The following is a 13,702-nucleotide window of genomic DNA, read 5'->3' as shown; positions in this document are numbered from 1 at the left end:
GTCACGTCTGAAGTCACATTCTTGCAAGAAATGAGGGCCATCAAAGTTATTGACTCTTCATTCCTGAAGGTGGAAAAATGCAGTAATAGTATTTCTTCTCAAACCACATGAGGTGTGCTCATTTGTAAATTAACATCATAAAACTATTTGGACAGATGAGAAGGAAAAAAACACTTCATAACCAAATATCAGACTGTATTCATGTACTGAAGAGTTCAAAGAAAAACTGGAAAAGCCAAATCAAGTGACATTGAAATATTTTGTGAACATTTCTAAGTTCAAACTTACTTTGAAAGGCTACAAGAAACAGGCATCTCCCAACTCCACTCAATAGGTCCATTTTCTGCTTTCTGTATTCCAGAAATAGCACCAGAAGGCTTTCCAGTGATTATTTTATACCTGCAATACATTACAAAAATAATGGAAACTTCAACTACTACCTCTTATACATACATAGGTTGAGTAACTAATCCCCAAAGGGGCAGCAAAAATGCAAATTTAAATGACAGGTTGGCCTAAATTTGTAGACGGTACGATAATTAGGAAGCTTCATTTACAAGCTGGCAGAGCAGCGCTAAAAGAATAAAGAACAAAAAGCTATGCTGCAGAATCAACTTTGTCTACCTCAGCCTTGGGGAAAATTTCTGGAGGTATTTCCAGCACACTGAAGGAAACCAAAGGTTTTCACAAGAGTTAATTAATCAAAGTCAATTTAGTTCAATTTACACATTACCATGCTAACTTCTAGCATGTTCCACAGCAACAGAGAACATTTAGCCACCACAAAGTGGCTTGGGCATCAAGAAGGAACATCCAGAAATCTGGACATAATTTGGCATTGTTTAACTTTGTATTGCACAGGCAACTATTTCTCAAATTTTTCATGAAACAAATGAGGATCAACAGACTTTTTGCAGCAGAATATTTCAGTTGTGCTTTCTCTTCCTGGAGGACAAGATGCATATAAAACATCTCTCAAGCAGCTACAGCAAGAATTCTTATGTGAAAAAAGCACAAGATGGACAATTTCTTCAACTAAGAAAACTGGAGTCAGTTTTACATAGAGCATCAGAACAGAGGTATTATTGATGTGTCAGAGGTTGGAAGTATCACCTTGCTTTATTCTTAAAATGCAACACAAAGCAAAACAAAATAGAACCAGTCTAAGATGAAACAGGATATTAATACAATTGTCACATCATAGGCATATCTTCTGTTTTCCATTCAGGAGCCATCCCTATTATTTTCATCTGCAGTCCACAACTATACTACTCAAATGTCAGTCTCATTGGTAGCGCATCCGTTTCAAGACTGCTGGGTAAGACCATAATTTAAAGGACAACAAAAATTTGCAGCACTGAAACCCCATTTCAGAATACCATAATTTTGCCTGAGTATCCAAGTCATATAAACAGCAGTGCAACAGACCAGCCTAGTGCCATGCTGAAAGAAATATGAGTGGAAAAACACCAGTATTTTGGGGGAGTTAAATTCAGGTCTTTCTCAATTTAAATGCTTAATTCATATCTTAAGGTGCCACACAGTAAAATCCTTGTTGAAGCAGGATGTTTCTACTGATTTTGGCCGGAATAGAGCTAAGTTCCTTCATAGTAGTGTATGGTACCATGTTTTGGATTTGTGACCAAAACAGTGTCAATAACAGGCACATTTAGCCATTACTGAGCAGTGCTTACACAGCATCATGGCCTATTCTACTTTTCTACTGCCCCACCAGCAAGTAGGCCGGGGAGCAGGCAAGAAATTGGAAGGGGATACAGGAGGACAGCTGACCCAAGGGATTTTCCAAACCATATTGCTCAGCGACAGAAGCTAAGGAGGAGGTGGGGAAGAATTTGCCAGGGTGCATTTGATCAGGGACTGACTGCGATCAGTTGGCTACTTGTGAGCAACTGGGGATTTTTCTGCATTACTTGTTTTTCTTGGTTTTGTTTCCCTTTGGGTTTAAGAGGCAAGGGTTGCTGTTCACTGTGGAGCTTTTTTTTACTTATTAAACTGTCTTTAACTCAACCTATGGGTTTTTGCACTTTCACCCTTAAAATTCTCTTCCCCACCCCACTACAGAGGAGTGAGTGAAGAGCTGTATGATGTTCAACTGCCTACTGGGGTTATACCACAAGAGAGTGCATTTCCTTAAATATTTTCACAGTTTTAAAGTTTACTATATGTGTGTAGGATTCATTGGTAAAAAGCATTTCAAGGGCTGATTTCATTTACCAACAGATAAAATTCTCCTTCTAAATTACCTACATCACTTCCTTGTTTCTACGAGGTCCTTCAAAAGGTCGGAAAGGCAAACTCCCTGTTGCAGCATGGTAAAAGGTCACCCCTATGCTCCATAGATCAACTGTTGCTCCATACTTTTTCTGATGCTCTTTTCTCAAAACTGCTCGCTCATACATATCAGGATGCTAAAGAGAAAAAAAAATTACAATTGCTTCATGAAACTTTATAAAGAAAAACCCCAATCTATCCTTTCACAGCAAGGTGATTTTGTCAGACTAAACTTTCAGTTCTTTAAAAAAGAAAATCTTGCTTGTATCATAGAAGTTGTTTAAGCTATTCTGACAAACATCACTATATTCCTAGGTATTACTATCACTTCTATTAAAAAGTTTGCAAAAAATATTTTAAAATTCAGCTGAAGAGTAAATACTAGTATAAAAACCACTAAAAAAGAGTAGAAATTCAGTATTCCTCCAAATGATTTTGAAACAACAGAAACTAAATGGAAAAAAGATCCATAGCAGAGTTATGATTCACATGTGGAAAAACATGTCAGGAAGAAAATCATACTAAGGTGCTGGCCTTGATACTTCTCTACCTGTATCTCTTTGGTTAGCCAAGGTTTCACATGAACCTTAACTACACCTAGCGTCACCTAAGTAGCTCAAACACAAACTAAAACACATCTACAGAGATAAAGGCAAATATATTCATAACTAAAATATCATTTTTCCTCCTTTCACATAAGGCCAGTTAAAGCTGGACCTGGAAATTATTTCAAGGCTGATGTATTTACATCAGCAGAAGATAGCACAACCCAGTGTGAAAAAGTCTGGTGGAGAGTTACAAAAACAATTGTAATAAAAAGGATTAAATATTAATTCCCAATAACCCGACCTTGACCTATTCAACTATAATCATGAACGGCCTCAGGTTTCAAACATATACTCAAGAGAAAACTAAATTATATGGGCTTACTAAATATTCTTCTGTGCCATAGAGAGAAACAAATTGTTCATCATCTTCAAGTTCTCTTGCTGCACCAAAATCTGTAAGTTTGTAAACAGACTGCCCATCTTCACCTATAACACGCATTATATTGCCTGGCTTGATGTCACGGTGCACTATTCCATTCTCACGGAGATGATTCATCCCAGCCACTTCAATTGAAAAAATAAATACAGAATTCATGTACACACTGTGACACAGACTGTGCAAACACTGAATTGTAACTGATGCTAGGAAGACATGCTTATGTTCACATTGGGAAATGGGAATGAGAAGGGACACTTAATTAACAGAAAGACTATGACCACAGATTGCTTTTTTCTTCTTTCCAAACAGCTAAATTACAGCATTTCTTGCTCTCAGTAACATCTTTCCCATAAAGTAATTTTTATAGCAGGTAAATTAGCAGGAAAATTTTATACTAGGTAAACACAGGTAAACCATATTATTTTTCTAATTAACTCTTCTGAAATTATCACTAGAAGTCTGTTCAATATGTGAAAAATAATTATATCAATACTTTACACAGAAATGGCTTCTTAATGCAGATACCTATACCAACATAGATATAAATATGTGATTCCATATGACCATATTAATTAGTTCAATTAGTTGACAGTCATTTAAATTTGTCTCTTGTTGTTTCAAGGTAAACAAAACAAGTATGAGATTGTTTCAGTCAACAAATTAGACCAAAGAGCTAAATCTACATACCCACATCTCTCAAAACAATTAAGAACTCAGACTCTGGCAAACCAAAGGCATTAGACGGCTCCTCTAAAACGGTGTACAAACTCCCACATGGACAAAATTCCATAACTAGTACTTTGTGTCTAGTAGTTGTCTGAAAAAAAAATCAAAAAGAGATTAAGAATCTGACTATTGTGACACCAATGTCAGAAACCACCTACAACCACAAGATCTTACTTTCAAAAAATAAAAGTAAAATCTATAGTTATATCACAATTTCCGTTCTGCTGATCTTCAAAAGAAGTGCAGGTGGATTTTTATATTGTTTCATGTATTCCAACTTGGAGAGGGGAAAACTAAGAAACCCTCAAATTCTAGGCAATAGCAGGTTGACAGCAGTATTGACAGGTGGACAAGTGAGAAATTACACACCACTAGTGCTGAGAATATCAACTATGCTTCTTTACTCATTTCATCATCTGGGTAATTTCAACTCATCAGTCTCAGTTTCAGTTCAGCTGCTCCAATTTACACTATTATACTACTGTATAATACTACTGTATTATACTACTGTATAATAGTATCCTATGTCATCATTTCAGTTGGTTGCAAAGGAAAGGCATAAAATTGTCAGCATTACTGAAACACCTTCAACTATAAACAGTTCGATTATTCAACTATGAAATATTAAAACAGGTAGATACCTTAAAAATCCTTATTCAAGATAAAGGTTAGGACAGTGGCTTCTTGAGATAAGATTCATTACCTGAGCCTACACACTGAAGGTGTTTACCCTACTGAAAGCAAGCATATTCTTTCTTACAGCAACAACAACAACAAAGAAGAAAGAAAACCAAAAGGTGGTGGTGGTTGGGTGGGAGTATTTGTATCATCATATATGTTACCATTCTTTAAAAATGTAACTATACACTCTATAGTTGCAGATAAAACAAAAAAACAGTTACTGCAGTTACTTTCACTCATATCAGATCACAACAATTCATTACCTCTTCCTCAATGGCAAACAATTTGACAATATTCTTATGATTTAGCTTCTTCAATACTTCAAATTCTCGCATCTGAACATCCACAGGACGAAGGAAACTTATACTGTTAAATACTTTGACAGCATATAAATCCCCAGTTTTCTGTTGAAAACAAACAAACTACTCATCAAACAGAAGCAAAAGATTGTAAATGTACACATAGACATTATGTAAGTATTTTGAGATTTTCTATTGTACATGTGAGTATAATCAGACTAGAAATATTTCAAAATACTACCTTGTGCTAAGATGGAAATAAAGACTCTGCTAAAAAAATAAAATTGCATTAGTTTAATATAGACCAGAACCAAACAGACTAGCTGAATGGAAATTCATTAGATCACAAAATCTAAGTGTTCTTAAAAAAAAGAACAGTTAGTATAAGAAAGGCTACACATTTAAGAATTACTCCTAAGCTTAGCTGAAAAATATTTTTTCAGCAAGAGTTACTTGCACTAATCAATGACAGGCACACACATACTTGGCTTGCTTAAGTTAAATGACAATTTCTGCTAGGTGAACACTGCTCTCTCTTTCTTTACCGTTCTGTTTATACTGATAAACCAGTATTTTGTTTTTTCCAAAGGCAGTTTCAAGCACTACATGCCATTCATGTAAAATCCCAAAGTAGCTGAAACCCACATAATAAGTGTGAGGAGCACAATCAAGAGCTTAATCAGACTTAACTTCTCCAGAGGGACTAAGCCCCAGCATGCTCAGGCAACAATGCCACCAGCTGGTATCACATCTCCTGTTCCTCTCAGGGCAAAGCATCTTCCTTGCCCACTCTAGGAATAAGCTTGCACTAGCAGTTTGTGCAAAAGATTATTTCTAAGGACACAGCCTTCCTGTGTTTAGACAAGCAAAGGAAGTGCTTTACAGCACACTCACAATGCACTACTGGTGTCCAGGTAAAAGCTTTCTCCTGTGGCAATGAGCTGCAGGTCACAGGCTCAGACTAGTGAGGGTGATGACAGGTGCTAACATGGTTTACAGGGAATCATTCTGTGTTGAAATTCACTTACCCAGAAAAGCACATTAACTGCTAAATTATTGCTTAATGCTGTTTCACACTTGTATGTGGAACACAGAAACAATGTATCTTACAAATCACTTTGTACTGATTTCACACAGACTATCATTTCTGTAAGAAACATTCACACCTATACTTATCTTTGCTTTGTGAAATTCATAGCAACAAATGACCTACACAAGTAAGGTCCTCTTAGGCCCTCACTCAGGTTGCAACATACACTTCAGTGTATCATTTTCAGGGCAAAAAAATTACTATTTTGCACTGATTACTCAAGACATTTAAAAAGCTTTGACTTACACACAACAACTAACAACAGCTTCATCCACTACAATAACAATATTTCACGTAAAAGAATAATAAAAATCACCAAAACAGATTTTAAAAGAACAGATAAAAACCAATGAAAAGACAGTTTAACAAAGACATATAATAGGATCATGTAATAGAAACTGGTAGGTCACTTGTTTCTATTCAAATTCTTGAATAAGGTTTTTTTTTTCCATAAAACTGAATAAAAAGTAATGAAGAATTACTAACAGCTAATATTTTACAAGGAAAAATACTACAACATTAAGAACAAATCCTTAGAATCTAACTACAGAACTCTAATTCAATGGACAAATACTAAAAATTAAAAACGAAGCATGAATAATTACACAGACACATTTCATTTGCTTTAGGCCTAAATCTTGAAGTTTTTTTGTTAATTTAATGATACTACTTGCATATGAAAATTCCTCACAAACCTTCTGTCGCCCCCGGAAAACATTTGCAGTCGCTCCCTGTCCTAGAATGTCAGACAACAGCCAGAGGTAATTTGAAGTGCTCTGCATCTTTGCTTTTTGATCAGACAGTTTTCCTTTTCACCTTAAAAACAGAAGGTTCAATACACTGAATTATAATTTAGTAAAATACATGAAAAGGACTTATTTAAATTAGAAGGAAATACAAATGTCCAAACCCCAACTGTAACTCCTAAGATACCGAGAATGAAGAACAACCAAGTAGAGGCATAAGAGGTGAAACATGGAAACAAAAATAAGCCAAACAATCAAAACTAATGCTATTCACACAACACCTCTCTGCATTTAAGGTCTGCATTCCCCAGTCTTTGTTTGAAAGGTCAACTGGAAAGGTGAAAAATTTATAATCTCTTTACTGTCGTACATGGCGCTGAAATAATCAAGTAACAAAATATATAGAAAAGGGGCAAAAACACGTGCACAATGTCTCCTACAGTTAATCAAGAGCTGTAATTGAATTCCATTATTCTGTACATATGTCAAAGAACATTCATTAGTGATGATGGTAGATATGTATACAGATATTTTACATCACTTTGGCTCTGGAAGTTGCATTTCAATCAAACCATAAAGGAGCTGGACTAACAACACATGAAAAACTACTTTTACACGAGCTCAAAAAAAGTCACCATTGTCACAAGCATTTTCATCCACTTGCAAGAACCAGCAATTACTATTGAAAGAAATTAAGGGACATTTCTCTCATTTCTAAAATATCATACTGGGTATGTCACAACTACAGAGACAGCCTGGCTTCCTGACATATGAACTGTCAAATACTCGGATCTTCACAGACTCAAAAGACAGAGGAAAAAAAGTTTCATTAAATTAAAATTATTAACATAAAATAGAACATTAGAACTGCCAGCTTTTCCTGTTTGCCAAAACAGCAGGAGCTGCAGGTGCATACACCTTACATTAATTTTGCCATTAAACCTAGCAAAAGGCTATAAAATCAAAGATGGAGTTCCCACACCTAAAGAATCTGCAGAGCAAAATGGCAACTGGACCAGGGAAGCTCCTGCAGTGGAGGTCTTTGCTCATCTTGGCAGGGGACACCGCATGTTACTTGCACATGACAGGTGACAGGAAACTGTTGACTATACTCAAAGCAAGAAGCCTTTCCTGTAACTGTTGAAGAAGAGGCACGACAGAATTTCCCTTATCGGTTACCAGAAGCTGACTGGCTCTTTCTGAGAGCTCCCTGGTGCACAGGTGACACAGGAGCCTCACGGTGCGCACCGCAGGAGAGCGGAGGGAGCCGCAGGGCAGCGCCTCTCCCCGCCTGCCCCGGCAGCCAGCGGGAGCGCACCCCGCGCCCTGCTCCCGATCCTACCGGGCCACCCTGCAGACACAGACGTGTTCTCACCATCCGAGCACACTGCTCTACCTGTAGTGACTGCAGATTGCACGCTTTCCTTTAGCTGTTCGCTTATGTGAGATGTGAAGCTTCTTGCAAAGCTGTCCCAAAACATCCAAGCATACAGAATGCAAAGACACAAAGCAAAGACCTGACATTACAGTTAGAGTCATGCAGCAAAATCTAGATAAAGTTCTTAACGCCTCTGTAAGGGACAAAGGTTTTATGTCAAATCTAGACAACAAAAAACCCCTCTAACACCCCATTCCCAACCCTGACAATTCTTGGTTAACTCTGACAAGACAATCTGCAGTTGTAGAATGACTTCTCCCATTGGGCAACTACTGTAGATGCCAATGAGCTATCTACAATGCAAACACAGAAGGTATGGAAGAGAGGTTTCAAAGAAATAATGCACAGCCTGCTCTGTAAACCATCTGTAAAATCTTCAAGTTAAAACATTCCTCTCATAATTAAACCCCTGCTTCAAACAGGCCAGCTGGCACATTACCAGTAAGCATTTATTTGGTGATTTACTTCAAAACAACATTCATAGACTCATAGCAAAGCGCAGAAACATAAAGAATCCTTTCTAATCAGACAGAAAGTGCACAGAAATTAATCATCAAATCTATTCAAATAAAACCCAAAATTAGCAGCCCATCAAGAGACCGAATTATTATTACACTTCCCAAAATTAATAAAGATGAGGTAGCTTATGTACAAGATCAGCTCTTTTTCTTTACCTTCTTACTCTATAATTAAATATGCACAAAGGTCAATGGATGAAAAAACAAAGAACATGATTGCAACAGATGATCTTCAGTATCATTCAGTGTATATTAAGAATAACCCCAGACCAGAAAGTCATTTAATGGATTCTCAAGGTGTGGTGTTTTTTCACTCTTAAAATTATAAACATAGCAATATTAATCCCAGGGAACATATTATGTAGCAAAACAGAGTCAGTAGTGCACTATTAGCCCTTTTTTGTTAAAAGGGTACACTCTTTTTGGCAGTCTTCACTTTTAAGGTATAATGTTTCATTCAGCTTTAACTTTCAAATTATAATAATTAGATCAAATAAGTTAGGCCTCCTTAATACTCTGTGTTCTCTAACAAAGTCATAACTGATCTTTGCTACTCAGAATCTCAAGTTTTCATTTCTTCCACTATATTCTTAAATCAAGTTACTAAGGGTTTCCCATTAAAATAAAAAATAATTAAAAAAAAAAAAAGAAAGCTCTAACTGTATGACTGATCTGTCACTAGACTTAATGCTGAACTTTCTATTTTTTCACATCTCACTTATGGTCACTAAGTCTGGTATTAGAGAAGTCAAAAGCTTCTCCTGTACATCTAAAGAAATCTCTCCACCTAGCAGTTAGATTTATTGTCCCCCCATGACTCATTAGTATAGGGGCTTGGGGGCTACTTTTTAGGTGTTTTTTATTGAAGATTTTTCTGCTTCTGGTCATGCTACTACTCTTTTAATTTATTAGCAGAGGGGATCGTAATAAAAAAAGACTGTATTGCTAATGCAGTTTTTTTAAAACTCCCAATGCTTTGAAGCAGGAGCACTGACTGCTTCTAATGAATATTAAAAAATTTTCTGCTACCTCAGGCACACGGGATAAGCACACAAAGCAGGTATAGCTCCCCTGTTGACAGCTGCAATATACAACTTTGCCAGGCAAGCAGGGACAGATGATGAAGTTTAAGTGATGGCTCTTTCTGTTTACAGGCAAGAGTCTATATGCCACCAAAGCCAACAGGCAAGGTGCTGAGGTTCCAAATAAATGTTATTCACAGTCTGTTAACTAATAATGCTTTATACTCCCCTGTATGCTCTCTCTCAAGGCTTAGAAAGTAAGTTTCTTCCACTAAAGCTCCTGCTTCCTACCCCTGTAGGAACCTCCTTAGGGAGTTTCCAGTCCAGCAGCTGGCATCTCAATCACGGAAACACCCTGCCCTTGGCCACACACGGTGCTGCTTGAACCCGAACATTCTTCCAAAGGCACACAAAAAAAAAAGGCAAGCCTGGCTCCAGCGCTGCTCATCACCCCTGCTCTAGGCATGTGCAGTCCGTACTGCAGGCAGAGGACTCGGCCTGTCTGGAACTGCAGCTCCTGGAAACCAACCGAGGGCCACGTCCCTGTCTCGCCGGGGAGCGGGCAGGCACAGCACCGGGGCTCATCCCCACAGCAGGACGAGATTCCCGACGTAAAACTTTAGCGACTCCTACAGCCACGAAGGCGTCGCCGGCTCCTGAGGCACATTCACGGGGACAGAAGTCAGCGAGACGGGGGCAAGGGCCGTGCCCCGGGCACGCCGCAGCGGCCCGGGCCGGCCGCGCCTGGTCCCTCCCGGACGGCACGGCCGGGCCCGCCGCCTCCTCGGGGCGCGCCGCCGCCGCCTGCGGCCCGGCAGCTCCCGCCAAGGCCCCGCCGCCGCCCGGGAAACTGAGACCATCGCGCCCGGCGGCCGCCGCGTCCCCTCGGCACCGGCGCGGGGGCGGCGAGGGCAGGCGGCCGGCGCTGCCCGCCTCTGCCCGGCCCTCCGCGGCCACCCCCGAGCCCGCCCTGCCCAGCCCCACGCACCAGCCGCCTGCCGCCGGCCTGCCCAGCGCCCCGGCCGCTTCCGGCTTCCTGCCGCGGCGCGGGGGGCGGGCCGGGCCGGGCACCGCCCGGGCGGCGCGGGGGGCGGGCCGGGCCGGGCACCGCCCGGGCGGCGCGGGGGGCGGGCCGGGCCGGGCACCGCCCGGGCGGCGCGGGGGGCGGGCCGGGCCGGGCACCGCCCGGGCGGCGCGGGGGGCGGGCCGGGCCGGGCACCGCCCGGGCGGCGCGGGGGGCGGGCCGGGCCGGGCACCGCCCGGGCGGCGCGGCCGGCTCGCCCTCCCCGCCCGGCGGGGCCTGCGCGGCACCTCGCGCGCTGGGGCCAGGCTGCGCCGCCCGCCCCCGAGGCGGTGAACCGCGAGACGGGAAGATATCTGGGAAACGTGGGAAAGTGGGAGTGCAACGTTGGATAAAAGCGGTCACTCCGGTGTTTTCGCTGGCGCGGTGTTCCCGACGGGCTCAGAGCGTTTCCGGGGAGGGGCCCGTGGTGATTTTTTTGCTGCGTAATCGGTCCGGCGGAGGTTTCGCTTCTTCGGCTCCCCCGGAGCCGCCTCTGCCCCCGCTCCGACCGCGGAGCCGGAGCCGTGGCACCGCCGCCTCCCCACGGCGCTCAAGGGATACCCAGGAGAAATGTCTTCCTGCCCCGTGTAATTGCTGTTTCATCTCGTTAAAACCTTACGAAATCGTGGCAGTTTTCACATCCCTTCTCCCGCTCAATTGTTATTGAAATGTTTTAAACATTTCATCATCTCGGCTAATTTATTCCTTGCTATGTGTTTTTTGTCTGTCTGGTAATGTTGCTGTTCCAGTAAATGATCTGTATAATGAAATATTGATAGCTTTATAATTTATGCATAATGTAATCTGATCATAATTATAGTGGGAAAATAGTGAAAAGATTTTTTCTTTTCCTTCCAAGACGATCCCTCTTTTGATGCTCTGTATTTCCTGCTTGGAGTTGCCATCTTCCCAAACCTTGGAAGTATCTTCTCTTGAGGAACTGACTGCAGCCTCTTGCTGACAGGCTTTCTTTGTTGTTACTATCTTACCTTCCATAAATTTTATCACAAGTTCAGGCTTTCTCTGCTTCACTTGTTATAGGGCACTAAGGTTTTTCCAAAGTTATCCATAGTGAAACTGATAAATTTACTTTGATGCCTTTATGGTCTTAATATAAATGCTTAATTTATGTTCCCCATTTGTCAGCACCTGAACTTTGCTTTATAATGCTTTATAATTGTAGAGGGGGTAGTTCCCTATTGCATTTGCGTTCTGTCCTTGCATCTTTCAAAACAGTGCAGTGGTCCTCAGAAGTTACATGGTTTATTTCTGTTACCCTTTCCTCTGTACCCAGCTTTCCAAGCCATATTTTTTGTCAGCAATATACCCATAGAGCCAGCTTTGTTTTTTTCAGAAATGTTCATCACATCATTAATATGGATTTTAACAAGGGCCCTCACAGAATTAGGAAAATGCCCTATGAACTTTTCGTTATGAATATGTATTTACTTCTACTTCTGAATAAAATGAAACTGTTAGTTAAGTATGATGATACTTAATAGAACTGGATGTCTTAAATCATAGTCTCATTCAGGATGGATGAAGTCTCTGGTCCAGTCACCTGCTCAAAGCAGTGTCAATGCTTACTTCAGACCAGGTTCCCCAGGACTTTGTTTACTCTAAGTCCTAGAGTATCTCAGATGCAGTGGCACCCAGCCTTTCTAAACCTTGATTCTTTGCAAAGATTATTACTAGTCACTGCATATCACCACAAACCCAACTGTGATAGAGCAGCTGCAGACCTGCCATCTACACCACTGAAGGAAATAACAACAACAACAACAACAACAAAGAACCTGCTTGTAGCCGGAATCAGTGATTACAGGTTAGGCAAAAGATAGAGAATGTAGCCCACAGGTGCTGCTTTACAGCTCACATTGCATAAGCCCTGACAGGACAGTATGCTGATTGAACAGTCAAAACTAAACAACCTTTTTTAATTCTTCAAGCTGAACCAACCTACATTCTCTGAAGATCCAGACTACTCGTCCTACAGGATACTCATTCAGTGATGAATGGGAGGGCAGGGTACAAGTTTATAATAGAGGCACACCCACATAATGGGTGCCACACACAGCCCTATCCTACACTTGGCACACTGTGCTATCTGTTCTCACCTGCCACCACCAGAACAGACAACACACTGTGAGGGGGAAGTGTTTCTGCTGCTTCAGCTGCCTGGATAGCTGATTATGGGCACAGATGAGCTCCAGATTTGGCACAAAGGGAACTAAAGAAATGGTGAAGGATGGTGGGATTGAGGAAGGAAAAGAGTCTCTAGGCAGAGGCCAGATTAAAGATTTTCCTCATGAGGGTGTAATTTGTAACAGCCTAATCATCCCAGCACTGCCCTTATTTGAGAAGTCAAAACCCTAATTCACATATAAAAATGAATAGCTTTATTGTTCGCTTCATAATCTGCTGTAACTGTGGGACAGGAGGCCAAGACAGACACAGAACACTGACAGGAAATCCTCAGCCATAGCTGCAGTGTCAGGGGTGCAGCCTTTGTGCTGGGGAGGCACAGACAAACAGCAACACCTGGAAAGCACCAAGTCAGAGAGGGAAGCTTCTAGTGCTATGGGAGAAAATGAAATGGAGCATTGGTATGGTAGCAAAGGGAGGGAAACAGTACTGTGAAACTAGGAAATATGAACAGCAGAACAAGCACACGTGATACAACAAATCAATTAACAAGAAACTTTTGATTAAACACATAAATCAGGAACAAAATCTTACAAAAGTAATAATGTCCTATTGAAGGTAGTAAAAGTACTTTCTTCCCTCAGTAAAAAATCAGAATGGCAGTATGCTCAAGCCATCACCCTGCTCTAATCCTG

At 41.1% G+C, this 13,702-nt stretch overlaps 1 protein-coding gene and 1 long non-coding RNA gene across 2 annotated transcripts in view; one reads left to right on the top strand and one right to left on the bottom strand.

Moving 5' to 3' along the window:
* Positions 1 to 10,862, bottom strand: part of TBK1 (TANK binding kinase 1) — a 28,247-nt gene extending 17,385 nt beyond the window's left edge. Inside the window, exons 1-7 of the mRNA XM_021547390.2 lie at positions 10,788 to 10,862; positions 6,771 to 6,891; positions 4,950 to 5,090; positions 3,967 to 4,096; positions 3,223 to 3,404; positions 2,269 to 2,429; positions 289 to 399 (exon numbers count right to left, since the gene is read on the bottom strand). Coding sequence (XP_021403065.1) covers positions 289 to 399; positions 2,269 to 2,429; positions 3,223 to 3,404; positions 3,967 to 4,096; positions 4,950 to 5,090; positions 6,771 to 6,857 — 812 coding nt within the window. The 5' untranslated portion in view covers positions 6,858 to 6,891; positions 10,788 to 10,862. The remainder of the gene's footprint in view (positions 1 to 288; positions 400 to 2,268; positions 2,430 to 3,222; positions 3,405 to 3,966; positions 4,097 to 4,949; positions 5,091 to 6,770; positions 6,892 to 10,787) is intronic.
* Positions 10,863 to 11,252: 390 nt separating this feature from the next.
* On the top strand, positions 11,253 to 11,878 carry LOC116183153 (uncharacterized). Its single transcript, XR_004147700.2, has 2 exons — positions 11,253 to 11,449; positions 11,722 to 11,878. It is a non-coding gene; the product is annotated as an uncharacterized LOC116183153 (long non-coding RNA).
* Positions 11,879 to 13,702: the final 1,824 nt, after the last annotated feature.

Source organism: Lonchura striata, chromosome 5 (assembly GCF_046129695.1).
Source record: "Lonchura striata isolate bLonStr1 chromosome 5, bLonStr1.mat, whole genome shotgun sequence".
Lineage (NCBI taxonomy): Eukaryota > Metazoa > Chordata > Aves > Passeriformes > Estrildidae > Lonchura > Lonchura striata.
This window is presented reverse-complemented; position numbering and strand designations above follow the sequence as displayed.